Here is a 16,710-nt window from a genome sequence, read left to right as displayed (position 1 = left end):
ACTGATATTATCAGTTTCTAAAATGCTAACAGCAATTAGAGTGTTGAATTTTGCAATATTGACATTGCGATATTTAACATTGACCTAAAGAAAGGTAGAAACCTAAAGGCTCCGTATTCATGTACTATTTCTAACGCTCACATGACTGATACCCTCTACAAGTTAGATGGCATTTCTCGGTGATTGGAACAAGCTTACCGCATTGTTGTTGTCAAAACAGGTGGAGGGTCCTTTTCTATAGCGTGCCACAGTCATTTCCTCACACGGGTTCTCCTCCATGACTGCAAATAAACGATTACAGAAAAAGAACGGAGATTCTTGACATGTCAATGACCTCATCGCAGCAAAGGATACACTCCTCCTCCTCCTGGGACAGCTTTTCGATCTCGCAGGTGTTGCAGGGCATCTTCTCGGCCACCACGAACAACAGGTTGGTGTTGTTTATCCTCTTGGCGTGGATCAGCCTGAATGGAAAAGACACTGCACTTCATGAGGTTGTTGTTCTTGACTCTGTGTGTGTGTGTGTGTGTGTGTACCTGGAACAGTTGCCACAGTCCTGCAGCATGTTGAAGGAGCTGCTTAGATTGCTCAGATAGTACTGAGTCTGGATCATGACACAGCTTCTATCCTTGGAGTCCAGTCCCTCGGCGTCCACCTCGTCTGGCGTAGCCATTGGAAACACACACGGACACATTATCACACACACACGCACGCACATGCACACACCTAGTCTATACACTTCTCACAAATTGTTAAGAGTTTTGGGTAAGATTGGAGTTATTATTTTTTGTGTACTGTGCTGTGTTGGTCATCTTGAGCACACCACATACTGTTCATTTACTGGCACTGCTTAGAGCATAGGTGTCAAACTCAGGTCCTGGAGGGCCACTGTCCTGCATGTTTTCCAAGTCTCCCTGTTGCAACACACCTGATTCAAATGAACAGGTTCAATGTCAGGCTTCTGCAGAGCTTGCTGATGATCTGATCATTTGAATCAGGTGTGTTGCAACAGGGAGACTTGGAAAACACGCAGGACAGCGGCCCTCCAGGACCTGAGTTTGACACCTATGGCTTAGACCATTTTTGCCAGAATTTTGTCCTCCTCTCTCATACAGGGATGGCAATGGCTAGTGATGAAAAAAAGCAGAAAGGGGTGTGGCTTGGACAGGGCGACCAATCACAACAAGTTAAGACATACACGTCCAATCGCAGGGCTGTTTACAATCGGAAGATGGAAAGACTGATCGGGAGAGCTCGTGAAAACTCGACGATAAGGTACCTGACCCCACCCTAAAATTTTCTCAACGGATTTAGACGATTCACAAAAATGATCAATTTAAGAAATAAAACGGCGTATTTCCGCGTATCCACGGAAAATTGCCATCCCTGCTCATATTTTAAAAAACAGCATGCATGTAGCGCACTTGAGAGTAGTGAGATGAACAAAGACCTTTGCTATTTGCCGATAAGCTGTACATTTAAAACAAATGCTGAGAGTAATTCCTGTGGGCATTTTGGCACCTACCTGTGACAAACCAGCTGTGATAAGCCAGCCCATACATGAATTGCTGGAACAATGACCTGAAGACAAGAAGGGGGCAATGTTAATATTTGATTCATTTGTGTATTCTGCAGCAAACAGGACAAAGCATGAGGTACAACCGCGCGTGCTAATGAGCGTCAATTCAAAAACACAATTTCAAACCATTCCCCGGTGCTTTATCTTTTTGACTCTGACTGGCATTATTACAATTCACTCAGCCTCGCTACCTCGTCATGGGCAGAAAACCACAGTGTGGGGTGCTTTTATGTCAATTTCATTCAGAAGTACTTGCTTACAGACCGTTCTTAAGAGACAGGATCACCAATTTTGCTAGGTTGTGTCATTTTACACTTCATAGGTGAGCAGACAGTCCAGAGACCCAACTCTTTGTTTACAAGGCATTAAAAAAAAAATTCTATGTCCGTATGTGTCCTCTTGAATAATATGTTCATTATTGTGGCTGTAATTTGCAGTGGTGTACAACTACAAAACAGCACTTTCGACTATCACACCGTGCAGGTGTACCTAATAAAAGGAATACCATAATCATGAGGTAAATTTCTCACCACGCAGCTGCTGATGTCCACCATGCCAGGTTAACAAAATCTGCAATCGTGGGCTGCGGACATGACAATGAGTGAATTAAAAATTAATACATGTGTACACTATATACAGCGGTGCTTTGAGATACGGGTATGGAAAATGTATGTTTTTAGTACCACAAAGACTCCTCTCGGTGCCGCTCCGGCCTCACTGTTGGGCATGCGTTCGCATACCGACTGGTAGTCGAACGACTGCTTGCGGTAGTAGAAGGAGTTGTTGTAAAGCGCGTACATCAGGGAGGGGTCCACGTCACTGAAGAACATGCCCACCTGTGGGAGAACGCAAGCAGTCAGAACAGGGGGTTGAGGAAACAGAGTAACCAACTGCGACGGGTCTAAAAGCCACCTTGTTCCAGTCATCCTTCTGGTTAGACATGATAAGGAAGCCACCGTCGTCTACCAAGTAGCATAGGAGGTCCTGCAGGCAAATATAATAGTGAACTGTGAGCTGGAGAAGCTGTGACACGCGTGTTAAGGAGACATATGGACACTCACATCATTGTTGGCTTCACAGTCCATCTCACAGACTCGGTTTGGTCCACACTGACAAATACAAAAGGAAAAGAGGTGAGTATAACATGAGGGCACAAAAGGGAGACTTAATACTATGTTACTATGCTATTGTTTGACTCTGTCCCAGTGAGGTACACCTTTAACTAGTTGCCATTCAATCGCAGGGCACAGAGTACGTAGAAACACAAACATTCACACTCACATTTGTTTGTATCTACCGTGTTACCTCAAATATGTTAATTTCAATAAACTGCCGTATCCCAAACTTATTTCCCATGGACAATTACTGGTATTACCAATTATTTCTTTGCGCACCCGAGTCATTGTTTGATAAGAGACACACCAGGGACGGTGTGGTCAGATAGGCAAGTGCTGCCCCGTGCTGTCCCTTACCCTGCATGTGAAGAGTTAAAAAAAACAACAACCCAACAACTTACCAGTATTGTCTTAAATTATGTTCCATTTTAGTTCTATGGTCCGTCCTTTGCGTTGCTTTCCTTTTTCAATAGAATCCTTGTCAATTATTTAATTTTAAAATCGCCGAATGTGCATATTTTCTCTTCATATAATGAGCAGGAAGTGACGTAGTTATTGCACGTTCCGTGCCCCCATGAAGACACGAGCATTCTTTGCCGACTGAGGCAGTTGATGCATGCACTCACACGAGATGCCGCCGTTTGTCTTTCTATCGCCAATGAGCGTGTTTTGGCACACATGTACTGCACATGCTGACGTTAAGCAGTAGTTAATGAATGTGGTCGACACAGTAACTCTGACAGAAAAATGAATCAAATTGCATGCTAAAGTCAAGAAAGAAAATTTAGGCTACGTTTGGGTTTAAATTTTTTTATGTCCAACTCCAAAGGAGGAGTGCCTCACCTGTCACGAACCTCACTCATTTGTTTGTGCCTTATTGATTGACAGTCTAGTACAGGGGTGTCAAACTCATTTTTGTCGCAGGCCATTTTGGAGTTACGTCTTCCCCTGGTTACGATTACTTGTGCACAAAAATTGATGGATTACTAGTTTTGAAATCAGTCTATTTGAACTATTTGTTTGTTGAATTATTGTTCCACAGAGTGTAAAAAGTGTAACAAAATTATTGCAAAATCTCAGTACCAGTATTGATTATACGTGACAATTTGACATTTCAGTACAGATTTTAGCAAGGACCATGGAAGTTGACAGACATAATTCGCTTTCACGGGCCACATAAAACGACATGGCGGGCCGGCTCTGGCCCTGAGGCCTTGAGTTTGACACCTGTGGTCTAGTATATATTTGTTTAACACCACACTTGTGTAACAGAATTATGATGTTGTGGTGAATGCTTACTCAAACTGCTACTCAAATCGCAATCTGAATTTTTTTGGGAAAACCTCAATCAGATTAGTTTGCACAATCGTTCAGCCCTTAAACTCTTTAAGTGAACTGAGGGAAACAGGTCGTCATTGATTGCACATTTGGTTACCGTGTTCGGGCCAAGGCGGTTGTCTGTGTGGTTACTGGCAAGAATCTTGAACTTATCCACCCAGGCTTCAAGATCCAGTTTCACTCCGACGACTGACAAATGACCAAACCAGACAGTTACTGAAAGCATTTTCAAAATGAAAGCAGCATCCCTCTGAAACACACCTGCTGGTTTGATAGTCTTCCCTCCGACTGTGATGTCCACCGCCGTGCTGACCAGGATCCCGATGGTGTCATTCTCCGGGTTGAGGAGCTCGTCTCTGGCTGCGAGACCAAATAAATAAATAGATAAATAAATAGTGAATAAACCAAAAGACCGGGCCCAGCATGAGACGCCATGTGGAGCATCGTTCACCTGTACGATAAGGCGCTTTGAAGATGTAACCCCTGTTGTCGAGACTGCGGCGGTAATAGCTGGCATTAAACGGCTCGGGGTCTTCCTCCCAGCTTTCCGCAGCCCTGACATTTTAAGAGAGCTGTAAATCTCCTTGCTACGAGGCCATAACGGCCGTGCTTGTTCCTTATCGGAGTGATTAGACTTTAAACGGCAGGCGTTAAAAAGCATTAACAAGCACAACACAGTCTGGATAAGAAGGTCTCTTACTTGTTGGGAAACACCCGTGTGATTCCTCCATCTGTGGCAGCAAACACAGCCAGAAAACCGTACCTTAAAACACATGAACACGAGCAGACATTAAAGGGGACAGACTATTAAAAAGAAATTTTTCATGGCTTGAAGACAAATTGGAGGGTCTTCGGAGTACCTGCCCACGCATCATATGTGAAATTACACAACAACATACATTTTTTGTTATCTGCCTACTTTTGAGAGAGTCTATGGCTATGCACTCACGTATTTAAGTCTTTGTTCTTCCACACTTTGTCCACCAGCTGCCTGATGATGCCCGTGTCCAGGATCAGGTTGTGAAGGAGCAAATTGTCGCCTGAATGGGGCAAGACAACACAGATACATTTTTGCATAGGAACAGAATATCAACATGAATACAAGGCAAAAAAAAGGGAGAATCTCAGGAGTTGGAAGCCCCACTGCACAGGTAGGTGATATTCCAGGCTTTTCCCACACAGAAAAGATTTCTTAGGAGGATTGATAATTAGATTGTTTTTTTTCTTTGTCAAACGAAACACAACATTTCCATTGTATTAAAGCAACTGCACAAATGTGTGGAAAAAAAAAGGCAGAGGCAGAAATGCTAAAATGTTACTTAAAAACAAAGACACCCCTCTGTTACAATGTTATGATTTAAAAATTCACATTTTACAAATGAATTGAATTCATTTTCTGTTTGGACTATCCTATGGTCTATGTTAAGTGAGCCTCTCAAAGATCACTCTTCTGGTACTATGATAGATATTTGGTTTGAGGGAGGACATCCTTCATTGTCATTGGAGAAATGGATGGTTATGTGCGTGGTGTTGGTCATCGATCTCTAAAAACAGTAAGAAGACGACGTGATGATTTTGTCATCATATTGCTTGGGGGGGGGGGGCTCTCATGTTTACCTAGCTGCACTTATTCTTGCTTTTTGTGCATTTTCTGAAATGGCCTAAGATGCCACATGATGGTAGCAGGGCCCTGTGAAATAGGAACGTACTACTTCGGTGTGGTGGAACAATGGTGAAGTTGCACATCTTGACTGAGATACACGCAAAGTTTGACATTTTATGAAACCTTTATGGGGTGACAGTTTGTGGTACATTTATGCTTTAAATATGAATATGGGCAATTATAAATCCATTGGAGGCTTGGAGCCTATAATACTCTTCCCCTGCAAATAGTTTACACGAATGCTGTTATTTCAGTTAAAGATATCATGAAGTTTATGCTGAGTTGAATCCAACTGACATTGCTTGGAGTCAGGCGTCACTTTCTCCATGAGGGCGATGAAGTTGAGCAGAAATTCCGTGTTGTTGCTTGACAACTCCAGGTCATTGCAATATTCCCTAAGGAGAAAAAAAATCATTTGAAGACTGCTTGAACTTGCCTGACGCATTACATCCCCGGGCAAATCATGCAGCATCACAGCAGTGGCGGCATGCGTCCTGGGTTGTACTTGGTTATAGTGACGGTGAACTAAATGCCAAGTTTCGGCATCACTCATCAGCGACAATGAAAACAATACAATGCAACACACTAGCACACAGACAAGCAAACATACAAAATAATCACTCCTGGACGAGATGTGGCATAATGACAACAAAGTGCGATTCCACACAAGGCTACCTGGGAGCAATGAATATATGTCCTTCAGACTCAAAACTGTTTGGCAGCAGTGACTCAAAATCTGCAACAGAAAGGGGGAAGATTATCCAGGAAGGGGCAAAAAGGAGCTGAGGAAGTGGGGGACTTGCAGCTGTTCAGGGGACGGAGGGCGGGTGTACACAACGGGACTTTTACCATAGCAGCGTTGAGGAATCATGGGGAACACTAGCGTTAGCCAATATGGTGCCTCAAATAGAACCTGACCTGAATGGGTGAACTTGGAGATTTTTTTTTTTGTGTGTCTTTAAAAAAAAGATCATGATTCACTGAGGGATTTCAATCCATCATGTTTGGGTTGTCTGAGAAGTGACTTGACTTGGCGTCGCATCAAGAAGCGACTTCTCAGACTCACTCAGGGTTGCAGCGAGACTTGTAGCAAGGTCAGGCAGGCATCAATGTGGCCAACTGTTGCGAGGGTCCTGATGGAGGTGTGGTCGCCCCTCAGACTGCCAGGGCGGGGGAACTCGAAGAGACACATAATCGCAGGAGATGCATTGCATTGTGAAGGGCATGTTGAGGGGCAACGCAAACCACAGTTCAATCTCATGTTGTCACACCGGATGGTTAGATCTACCAATGAGGTGCCCAGGTAGTCTCCGCCCACAATGCCGTGCACCATCCAGGGTCGGGGGTTCGCTTATGAACCGTTGGGCCGCGCGCCTGGCGGTCTGAGGGGTGAGTAAGGGGTGTGGCAGAGAGTGTGAGGGGAACAAGCTGATGGAGACGGGGATTGTAGAGAGGGAAAACACAGGAGGTCGTTGCGCTGAGCTGAAACCTGAGGGGTTGTGGGAGAGGGGAGGAGGGGTTGGAAGGTGCTTGAAGTGAGGCTGGACACAGCACAGCCTTGGTACAGACCTGTGCTCGACTGAATGACACCCCAGTTCTACTTGGAGAGGGATCTCAATACTGACGCTTATGCTACATACGTTTGTTTTTGTACAGTATTTTTCATGGCTAGTTTCAAAACATCATTACTTACACGTATCGTACACAATCAAATTATATTCTAGTGGAGAGCTGATTTAAAGATTCTACCATTATGACGATAATTGAAGCTGCGTGCGGTGGTGAACGGGTCCTCGTGCACCCTTTATCATGGCAAATCTTCAAAATGATCATCAAAGTTTGACACCACTCTTTGCCCGCGTTAGATGGCGAATGCTACGTGCTCACCAAATCCGTTGCGAGGGCGGGTGCGTGCAGGGCGTGGCGGATGATGCGTTTGGAGGGGTGAAACGCGTGCAGGCGCACCTCAAATCCGCTTATTTTGTCTCTTCGCCAAGTTAAATAAATTGAATATTTTACGTGCTTCGCTTTGCGGCAGCCAATCAGGTTATTGTTGCAGTCTGCCGACACCCCCATCTGTCCAATTCGGCCAGCATTAGGACCGTGACAAAATAAACGTGAGCAGGCTTGGCGTTTGATGGGTGAGGAGGTTGGCGTATCTGGTATGTATTTTATTATTAGCATTATTAAGATTTTTTTTACAACTGTTGAACTGTACCAAGTCTAGCATTAACTAGAACTACAGTATTGACCACTTTGTCCTCAATGGCTCTTTGCAAAATGGCTGGTGCAACTCTTGTCGTTGAGCAGATGAAGCCCCTCCCTTTCGCCGGTGTGCGCAAAATAAGTTATTGCCTCACCAGGAACTCCCGGCATCAAAAGAACGCTCGCAATGGAGCTGGTATACATATACCAAGCAAATATTCAAAATGTATCTTTTTTTTTCTTGGAAACTTGCTTCCAACTGGGGATAATTAGGAAAGATTCCCTTGCAGAAGATCCTCAAATTATGAGACAAATAAAAGAAAATGATCTATTTCCTCTTCAATTCTGTGCATACAGTATGTCCTTGAGACTTTTTTATGTGTCCTGGTACGACAGATATATCCACCCAATTGCATGTCGATTAGTAAAATGGAGCTTACCAGTAGCTTTTTTTTTTGACAATCTCAGTAATAATCATCAAACTTTGACGTCATGCTCTGCCCACATTAAATGACATAAGCAAAAATAATGGGCAAATTGGCAATGCCCATCTGTCTAGTGAGTACGGATTTGGGCTCATTCGGACAAATTCCCTTGTAGAAATTTGTCAAAGTCCAAGACCTAGAATTCACCCTAACCCAAAATGGCTGACTGATGTTCAATTCCGGATATAGGTCCTTGAGACTTTTTCATGCGTCCTGTTTACACCTAGTTTCATGTCGATTGGACTAGATTCAAGGCTTTTTTTTTCTGTTCTCAGACAGTTTCAGGATAACTAATAAACTGTGAAAAATGGACTTGCACATTTGCAGAGATCACCAATGGACCTTACTGTTACGTTGTTCACCTTGATGTTTGAATGAACATTTACAGATTAGTGACACCATAAGAGATAGACAAGTAATGGGAAGAAAGGATGCAAAGAAGAGGCGAAAGACAGACAGGAGGAAAGGAGCCATCCACAGAAGGAACATGAACATCTGTCTTTCTGTTCAGTGTGTCTGCAGCAGAGGTGAACTGAGAACTGAGCCTTTATCATCATGTCTGGAAGGGTGAGGTTAAAAGTAGGAGAAGAGGGTCCAAGAGGCAAAGACAGGCAGGCAGACAAGGGGAGCCATAAGGTTAGGGTGAAGTTAGGAGGTAGGTGGTGGTTGTGGTAAGGGGTGGGGGAGGGGAGGGGGGGGGGATTCTGGATGAGGGAGGAGGCGGTAGGCAGGAGGAATAGGGAGTCAAGGAAAAGGGAACGTGGACCAAGATGGAGTATACTTGCCCTGGGTGTATGACACTGTGTGGATCCATCAGAGAAGGAGCAAGAAAAGAAACAGGGGGTCGGGGAGGAAGGGGTTTTGAGGGGGAGGGGTCACAGACAATATTTTATTCAATTTATTGCTTGAATAAAAATATTGTGTTCTTGAAAAAAAAATACTGAAATCAAACAAGACAAGTATAGTGGGATACACACAGAGTGATAATCGGCTCGATGGCTTGAAAGTCAGCGACCCTACGATTATCGGATGTCTTTGAAAATCCTGATTGATTTTCCTGTGGTGTGGTGTGTTTAAAAACAGAACTCACGGCAGAAAATGTTTTGTATGTGCCCCCACTAGTCTAAACAGAGTATTTTGATAAGTAATTTTGCAATTGTAGAAAAAAAAATTCAGCAGATTATCTCAGATGGCTGCCATTTTGGCCGATACTGCCCTCTGCTGTCAACTGAAAGTGACATCACAACTGCCCTTGGGCTCGCATTGTGAAAGTCATGAGACCAAACCCAAAAAACTGTGACGTTTGCAATGCGAGGCTGAGGGCACTTTGATATCAATTTCCATCTCGAGCAGGGGGCTGTATTAGCCAAAATGGCAGCCCCCTTAAATGGATCAAACACCTGGGTTAATCTGCTTAATTCTTCCTCCACAAACACAATATCAACCAGAACACAGCGGAGACTAGTAAGGGCACATACATCATAGTCTTGCTAAAAAAAACTGCTATGTTTAGTTCCCCTTTTAGAGTGATCTTTTTCTCTCGCCAACCTGCTTGCAAAACCATAATTGTGAAATCTTTTCAATATTCACAATCATAAATCCTTGCTTGTGTGGTCAACACTGATTTGGGCCAAGCCAATTAGGAAATGACCTGAACCTCAACATGACAAGAAGAGTTTGAAAGTGCAATATAGTTACTCGACAAGCCATGTGTTCGCCTAGGTAGCACCATATTTTCTCCTACACTTTCAAATAAGCATCCCGATAATTGGGGCATTCTCCCTGCCTTGCAATTAAAAATCATTTGCGAATGTCTCTGAAAGCTTTTCCTGACCAATTATGATGTGGTGTGAGGTGTGTAAAAAGTATTTTTAATTCCCTGATTTGCTCTCTAAAACATCCTGGAAATTATAACCTCGTTCAATATTTACGATAGGGAATCTCTTTTTCTTTGTTAATTTGTAGTCGTGGCACCATATCTCGGCACTAAGACCCTTTTATTCAGAGGCAGCTGGTCTCGATTGCACCCACAATTGCCGATTTTTTTTTTCAGTTCCCGTGTGTGGTTTCTCGGAATTAGAAAAAAATTGGTGACGACACTAAAAATCGATATGTGTGTATCCCGCCAAAAAGAAATAAAGACCAAAAATCTTATTTGCCTGAGCAAATGAGAACGACATAAAAAAGAGACAATTATTGTGGAAAAATATCAAGAAGGAAGTACAACAAAGAAAGAATGAGAAAGACAACAGTGTGTCCCCATTCGTACCCACAAAACCCAAACTCCCACATATGAGCAGCCCGCACTTGGGCCTTGTGGGAGTTTATATGCTGAATGATTCCAAAGCTCACACGCAGTACACAGAGTCACACATACAACAGAAGGGAAAGAAAATCAAGGAAGGCATCATAAGGAGGTGAAAAGCATGCATGTTTTTCCTCCCCCCCAAACAATACTGGAACACACACGCTTCAGAATCATTTCTCGGTGGAGAAGAGGCGAGAGCATTTGGCAGAGAAATAATAATAATCATAAAAAAATAATAGCACAAAGTCACCATTATTTTCATTGGCGTCACATAGCTTTCACCTTTCTGTCTCTTCAGTTCGTTTTTTTCTTCAGCCGAAGCGAAGAAAAAACATCACCGTTTTTTTGGTGTTTGTTTTGTTTTTACAGCACAGCATGGAGACAGGAGGAGGAGGGAGGAGGAAGGAGGGATACTCAGATCGGATCCAGCCTATCAGGGAGCATCGAGAGGAAGAGGGGGAGGAGGAGGAGCGGGGAAAGAAAGGCGAGTCGCTCCGTTCCCTACGATGATGTTTGAGACCCCGGGGGATAAAAGTCCGACATGACCAAAAGAGAGAGTGCGAGAGAGAGAGAGAGAGAGAGAGAGAGAGAGAGGCGGTGGTCCGGTGTTTGTGGTGAGAGGGTACTTACACTGCACCTGCAGGATCTGGTCGCTAATGTTGGCTTTGATGTGGCTCTCGCTATATGTGGGCAGTACCAACCCTAAACTGAGAGAGTCAGGCAGATGCACAAATATGAGCCACACCCACATGCAAAACAAGGTAAATTCAGATACAGTGTGGGACTTCAAGGGACAGAATACAGACAAACGTATTGGGACATCTAACTCGCCATTCATCCGTTTTCTCGAAAACTGCTTCTTTATTAAAACTCATTCACTCCCAAAGACGTTTTTAAACATCTTTTCAGACTTGGTCTAGAATTGGCTGGTACTGAATGAGTTTTAAAGATGTGGATAACTTGAGTATACAGTAATCCCTTGTTTATCGTGGGGGTTACGTTCCAAAAAGAACCAGTGATAGGTGAAATCCGTGAAGTAGTGAGCTTTATTTTTTACAGTTATATTACAATACTGAACAATGTATACAATGAAACCAAAGACCAAATCCTGTTTTCAAGCCCAAGCACAAAAAAAATAAAATAAACGTTTTCAACAAATAACTATAATAGTTTTCGGAAACACTGTACTGTAAAATAATCTTTTCAATACTCAGTACGAGGTTGGACTGTTCACCGGTCAGCGCCTTAGCCAATCAGGATGCATAACGCAATTCACTGTTTAAAAGCATTAAAAAAAGTGCACAAAAAAAAATCTGTGAAACAGCGAAGCCGCTGAAAGTGAACCGCATTGGAGGGAGGGATCACTGTATCCCAATTAGATGTTGCATCCATATTCTAAACCACTTGTCCTCATGAGGGTTACTTGAAACTAGAGTTAGAAACTAACGTTTGGTACATACATCCATATTCTTTCTTTCATTAGGGACACAGTTGAGCTGAAGCCTATTTCAAATGACTTTTGGACAGAGAAGGTATAATTTACAATTCACCCTGTGATTAATTTGGTGACCAAACTGAGAGTGGAGCCCACGTTTTATAATTACAATTACCTGCAACCTTAATGGACATCAATTTCCCCATTGTAGGACAAACAAAGGTGATCTCATCTTAAAAGCTATCCAAAATGGAAAGCATTTTAAATGTAGCATCATTAACATCCCTCCTCCGACAGCGAGTCATAAGCAAAGCTGGTCCCTTAATCATATGTAGTATGTGTTAAATGAAACAGAAAATACACTCAGTGCTACACATTCTTGGATACGGTCATATTGACGGTTGAGTGTTTATGCCGACCAGCCATGACATTGTGACCACAAGGCTCAATTCAATTATATCCAATACCAAAATGCCTTATCTTTTTCTTCTTCTTCCACCGCGGTACAAAATGAGTTTCACGTGCAGTGTGTTGATTAGTTTTCACCCCATTTTACACAGCTTTAAAGGGGACATATGCAAAATGTACTTTATTCTTGGAAAACAATAGCTGGATCTTTGGAGTGCCTGCCCACCCACCGAGTGAAAAATCAAACAACCAAGTACACCTTTTGTAAGCTGCCTGTCTAATCTAATTCATTTACAAGTTTTGTGAAATGGGTCATCAATGGGAAGATCCGTCATTTTCAAGCGGTATGGAGAGACTACACAGAAAATTCTCATGTCAGTCAGCTGAATTGCAGCAGTGTCAGCAAAGATAAGCAAAAACATCTAATAAACGGAATGTAGTTGCCTAGATATTATTTAAAGTTTAGGGCGCCGCAGTAGGGGTGATTTGTGTTTTGGCAATGTGTCCACTGCATCCTCCGATTACACGGGATATTATCAAATTATTTTTCATTGGTGGGGAAATGTATTATTTACTAGAAATAATGTTCGTTCATTTACGTTATCAATGCCAGTGACACATAGTGGGAGGTAGAACAATTCAATTCTCTTCCACTAGATAGCAGGAGGTGCAATGAGCCTGTGGAGCCAACTGTTGCCATTCACACCACAGAAATCCTGTCACAGTTTTGTGTCCAGCTCAACAAGCCCAGATTCCAAAGCTGCACTTCAAGCAGGAAAAACAAATGGACTGCCTACCTGTAGTCTGTGCCCTCCACCGGCGTCCAAGTGTACGTTCGTATGGCCTCGTCGATGTACCTCTGTGGATAGCCACAGCATCGTGTCACATGGCTCCCCCGTAATTGGCAGCAAATCATTCATGACGGAGCGACTTTGAAACATGACTGAGTCTCGGTGTATTGACGACTTGCCTCATCAACCGACTTAATGAGCGTCTTGATTTTCCTCTGCCCAGATTTGCCATCAATCATTTGTCTCCGGATCTGAGCGGAAATGGAGAGAGGGTGAAGGATATGTTTAAAAACACAAAATGTTACAAACAAAAGATTCTTACAAAATATATATATATTGGGTATACAGTGAACCTCTGCTGTTTGTAAGGAATCAGGACTGAGCCCCGCTGCGAAAAGCAAAACCCAACATACAATTCACACCACCATCACCAAAAAGGAATTTGTAATTACTTAAGAGATGCCACAAGATAGGAGCAAAGGACTTACTGGAAATAAAACAGACCGGTGTCCCGTTTGGATTGAATTACACACAAAGAATAATCAGCAAACCATCAATACCATGCATAATAGCATGTACACAATTTGGAACCCATGTTACATTAAAAAAAAAAAAAATCATGATCTGTGTGCGATATGTGAACTGCTATGTAATGGCGATTACTGTACAGGAAGTCCTCAGTTTATGACGGAAATCCGATGATTTGAGGTTAGGAACAACACGCAATAAATGCTCTTACCTCCTCCTTGTTGCTGTCTTCCAGTTCCGCGTCGAGGAAGTCCAGCGTGACAGGCTCTCTGAAGTTGATGATCTACTCGAGAGCACAAATACGTATAAGTAAAAGAACCAACTAATCGACCTTCTGCAGTCTATAGATGCACACACACCTTCGGTCGCAGGTTGGGGTGTAGCAACACATAACCGTTTGGATCGGTCGCAAAGGTGTAACCGTTGGCGCCGAGCTGCGTGACAAAATTATGTGGGAGGTGATGACGTCATCATCAACGTGCAAACACAAACAGTATATCACCGATTAAAGGTTAGGGATAATGCGTTTTCTGGGTGAGCTTTCCAGACGAATGTAAAATGAATCATAACTTTTACGAGGTGAAATCAATTTGACTTAATATTTCAGTATTTTTTTTGCACAACTTGCTGGTCGCTGACCATATTCTTTTTTGTGAATTTTGCTGTTCGGCTCCGAGTTAGAGTACAGCAAGTTGAGCAAAAAGTACAAAATAGTGAACAGTTGGACATTCTCAAGGTCATATCAAGCTCACAGTGTTTACAATTTAGAGTGCCTTTTTAGCCTCATGCCTCTAAATTTTTACAAGTAGTGTGCCGTGTTTGTGTGTCCACCATGCTCACTCGATATGTGGGTGTCTTCTTTTTTATCTCGTTGATTGCGATGTCCACGCCCATGACTCCAAGGATAAGCTGATTCTATTTAGGGGAGAGCACATTCAGTATTACACTGAGCCTGAAGAAGCTCTTCTGAGTTGTCACTTTGGGCCACTATCTGCTTAGCACCTACTTTAGCTCTTATCACTTCTATCTGTTCCGCTGCTTTACGCTCCGGTGATAAGCTCAAAGTAAATACTGAGCTTAAGGATGCTGAAAGACGGATCCCAAGTGCCGTCTGGGCGATAACAGTTACTGCACAACGTTTGCAATGCCAGCTCCCACCTCTTGAGGGCACTGTTGGACTTAAGCACCACAGTTGTGGGCAGCATTGAGGCAATGGCTGACTCGTCAACATGCAACGAAAGTTTTCTTTCTACTGTATATTTAAGAGCCCCCCCAAAAAGCCTGATCCTTCCCCTTTCAATTTCAGGCTTAAATCTGAAATACAACATAGAACATTTGAAGACAAAATTTGATTTTGATATTGATGGTTGGGTTTGGTAATGAACATTAGTATATATATGTGTTACATATGTATGCTTTTTAGGTATGAACGTGGGGAGGTAGGGAAAAAGGGAGTTAGCAAGGAAGGAAGGTTATATAGGATGAAGGTAGGTGATAGGTAGCTAAGAACATAGGGACTGGTAAGTGGACAAGTAGGCAGGAAGGAAGGTATACTGAAAAAAGTAGTTGATTTCCGGCTGCAAATAATTAAAATGAATTAAACTAATGTACATCATTTGTTTATTTTTGAGGAAAAAATGAGAAAATTACATCGGTTTACCACTTTCATTTTTTTTTCCAGTGTCGGTAGGTAGATAGGTAGGTATTCCTTCCTAGGAATGTCAATCGGAACATAGCTACTGGTCGGTAGGTATCAAGGAACATATATAGAAAGGTATGTTGAAAAGAAGGGGAAATTTATTTTTCCCCAACAAAATTTCGTTAAATAAATTTAGTTGGAGAAAAAAAAACAAAGTAGGAAGAAAGGTAGGGAAGGTAGGTAGGTAGGCAGGTAGGTAGGTAGGTAGGTAGGTAGGTAGGGAGGAAGGCAGTAGGGTAGAAAGGAAGGGAGGGAAGCAGGTAAGTCGGTTGGAAGGGAGAAGGGAAGGAAATTAAGTGGAGAGGAGAGAAGGAAGGATGGTATGTTGGTTGGTAGGAGGGAAACAAAGGAAGGCTGGAGGTGGATAAATAGTTAGGAAGGAAGGAAATAAGGCAGGAAGGATGGAAGGAAGGTAGTGGGAAGGGAAAAAGACAGCAGGAGGGAAAGAAGTGAGATGAGAAGGAAAGAAGGTAGGCAGATCACAAAGATAGGTAGGTCGGGACGAAGGAAGAAAGGATGGAAGGAAGGAATCTACCTCAGAAGGGAGGTAGAAATGTAGGTACTTGTAGGTAGAAAGCAAGGAAGGAAGAAAATGAGCTTTGTAGGAAAGAAGAGAGGTAGTAGGCAGGAATGTTGGTAAGAAGGACGGGAGAGAAAATTGGTACTTAAGTAGCTAAGTGGGAAGGAAGGTAGGAAGCGAGGAAGATCGGTAGGAAAGTCTATAGGTAGGATGGAATGAACATCATATCAGTGGATTATATATCTTCTTCTTCTTTAAATCCAATCTAAACTTCATCTCATATAGTGTACCTGTGCGCTCGTTCTGTCAGCAGTGAGGTTGAAGACCGGCATGGTCCCCGTGATAACCAGGCCCAAACCCTGCAAGAGCAAAATGGAACAAACAACACCACCACCATCAATGGCGCCATTCACTCAGCTGAAGTTTCTCTCTCTATGTGCTTTCCCCTCACCAAAGCATCCTGGTAGACGTTGGTCCACTGCACCTGCTTGGCTTTGGACCCGGCCAGCACCATGGGTCGTCCCAGGACATCCAGATACTCCTAAGACCACACCATAAAAACACAGCAGCGGTAAAACACACATGCTTTATTTTTATAGAGCTCGGCTTGCGTTATAACAAGAATGCCTTTCAATA

At 43.0% G+C, this 16,710-nt stretch overlaps 1 protein-coding gene across 2 annotated transcripts in view; it reads right to left on the bottom strand.

Moving 5' to 3' along the window:
- The window catches only part of cacna2d2a (calcium channel, voltage-dependent, alpha 2/delta subunit 2a), a 202,070-nt gene that overhangs the window by 6,462 nt on the left and 178,898 nt on the right, over positions 1-16,710 (bottom strand). Inside the window, exons 15-38 of one of the 2 annotated variants that reach the window (XM_086118130.1) lie at positions 16,526-16,615; positions 16,365-16,433; positions 14,696-14,770; positions 14,215-14,289; positions 14,067-14,138; positions 13,507-13,578; positions 13,334-13,395; positions 11,324-11,400; positions 9,171-9,185; positions 6,371-6,431; positions 5,993-6,090; positions 4,982-5,072; positions 4,733-4,795; positions 4,484-4,587; positions 4,294-4,392; positions 4,130-4,221; positions 2,641-2,688; positions 2,492-2,563; positions 2,263-2,415; positions 2,110-2,162; positions 1,526-1,581; positions 537-660; positions 355-464; positions 199-281 (exon numbers count right to left, since the gene is read on the bottom strand). In XM_086118130.1, the coding sequence (XP_085974256.1) occupies positions 199-281; positions 355-464; positions 537-660; positions 1,526-1,581; positions 2,110-2,162; positions 2,263-2,415; positions 2,492-2,563; positions 2,641-2,688; positions 4,130-4,221; positions 4,294-4,392; positions 4,484-4,587; positions 4,733-4,795; positions 4,982-5,072; positions 5,993-6,090; positions 6,371-6,431; positions 9,171-9,185; positions 11,324-11,400; positions 13,334-13,395; positions 13,507-13,578; positions 14,067-14,138; positions 14,215-14,289; positions 14,696-14,770; positions 16,365-16,433; positions 16,526-16,615 (1,914 nt within the window). The remainder of the gene's footprint in view (positions 1-198; positions 282-354; positions 465-536; positions 661-1,525; positions 1,582-2,109; positions 2,163-2,262; positions 2,416-2,491; positions 2,564-2,640; positions 2,689-4,129; positions 4,222-4,293; positions 4,393-4,483; positions 4,588-4,732; positions 4,796-4,981; positions 5,073-5,992; positions 6,091-6,370; positions 6,432-9,170; positions 9,186-11,323; positions 11,401-13,333; positions 13,396-13,506; positions 13,579-14,066; positions 14,139-14,214; positions 14,290-14,695; positions 14,771-16,364; positions 16,434-16,525; positions 16,616-16,710) is intronic. The other variant, XM_086118131.1, reaches the window with a different exon arrangement.

This window comes from Hippocampus guttulatus, chromosome 8 (genome assembly GCF_054856545.1).
Source record: "Hippocampus guttulatus isolate MCC_2025c chromosome 8, RoL_Hgut_1.0, whole genome shotgun sequence".
In the NCBI taxonomy this organism is placed as follows: Eukaryota; Metazoa; Chordata; class Actinopteri; order Syngnathiformes; family Syngnathidae; genus Hippocampus; species Hippocampus guttulatus.
Note: the sequence above shows the minus strand (reverse complement) of the source record. Positions and strands in the feature narration are given on the sequence as shown.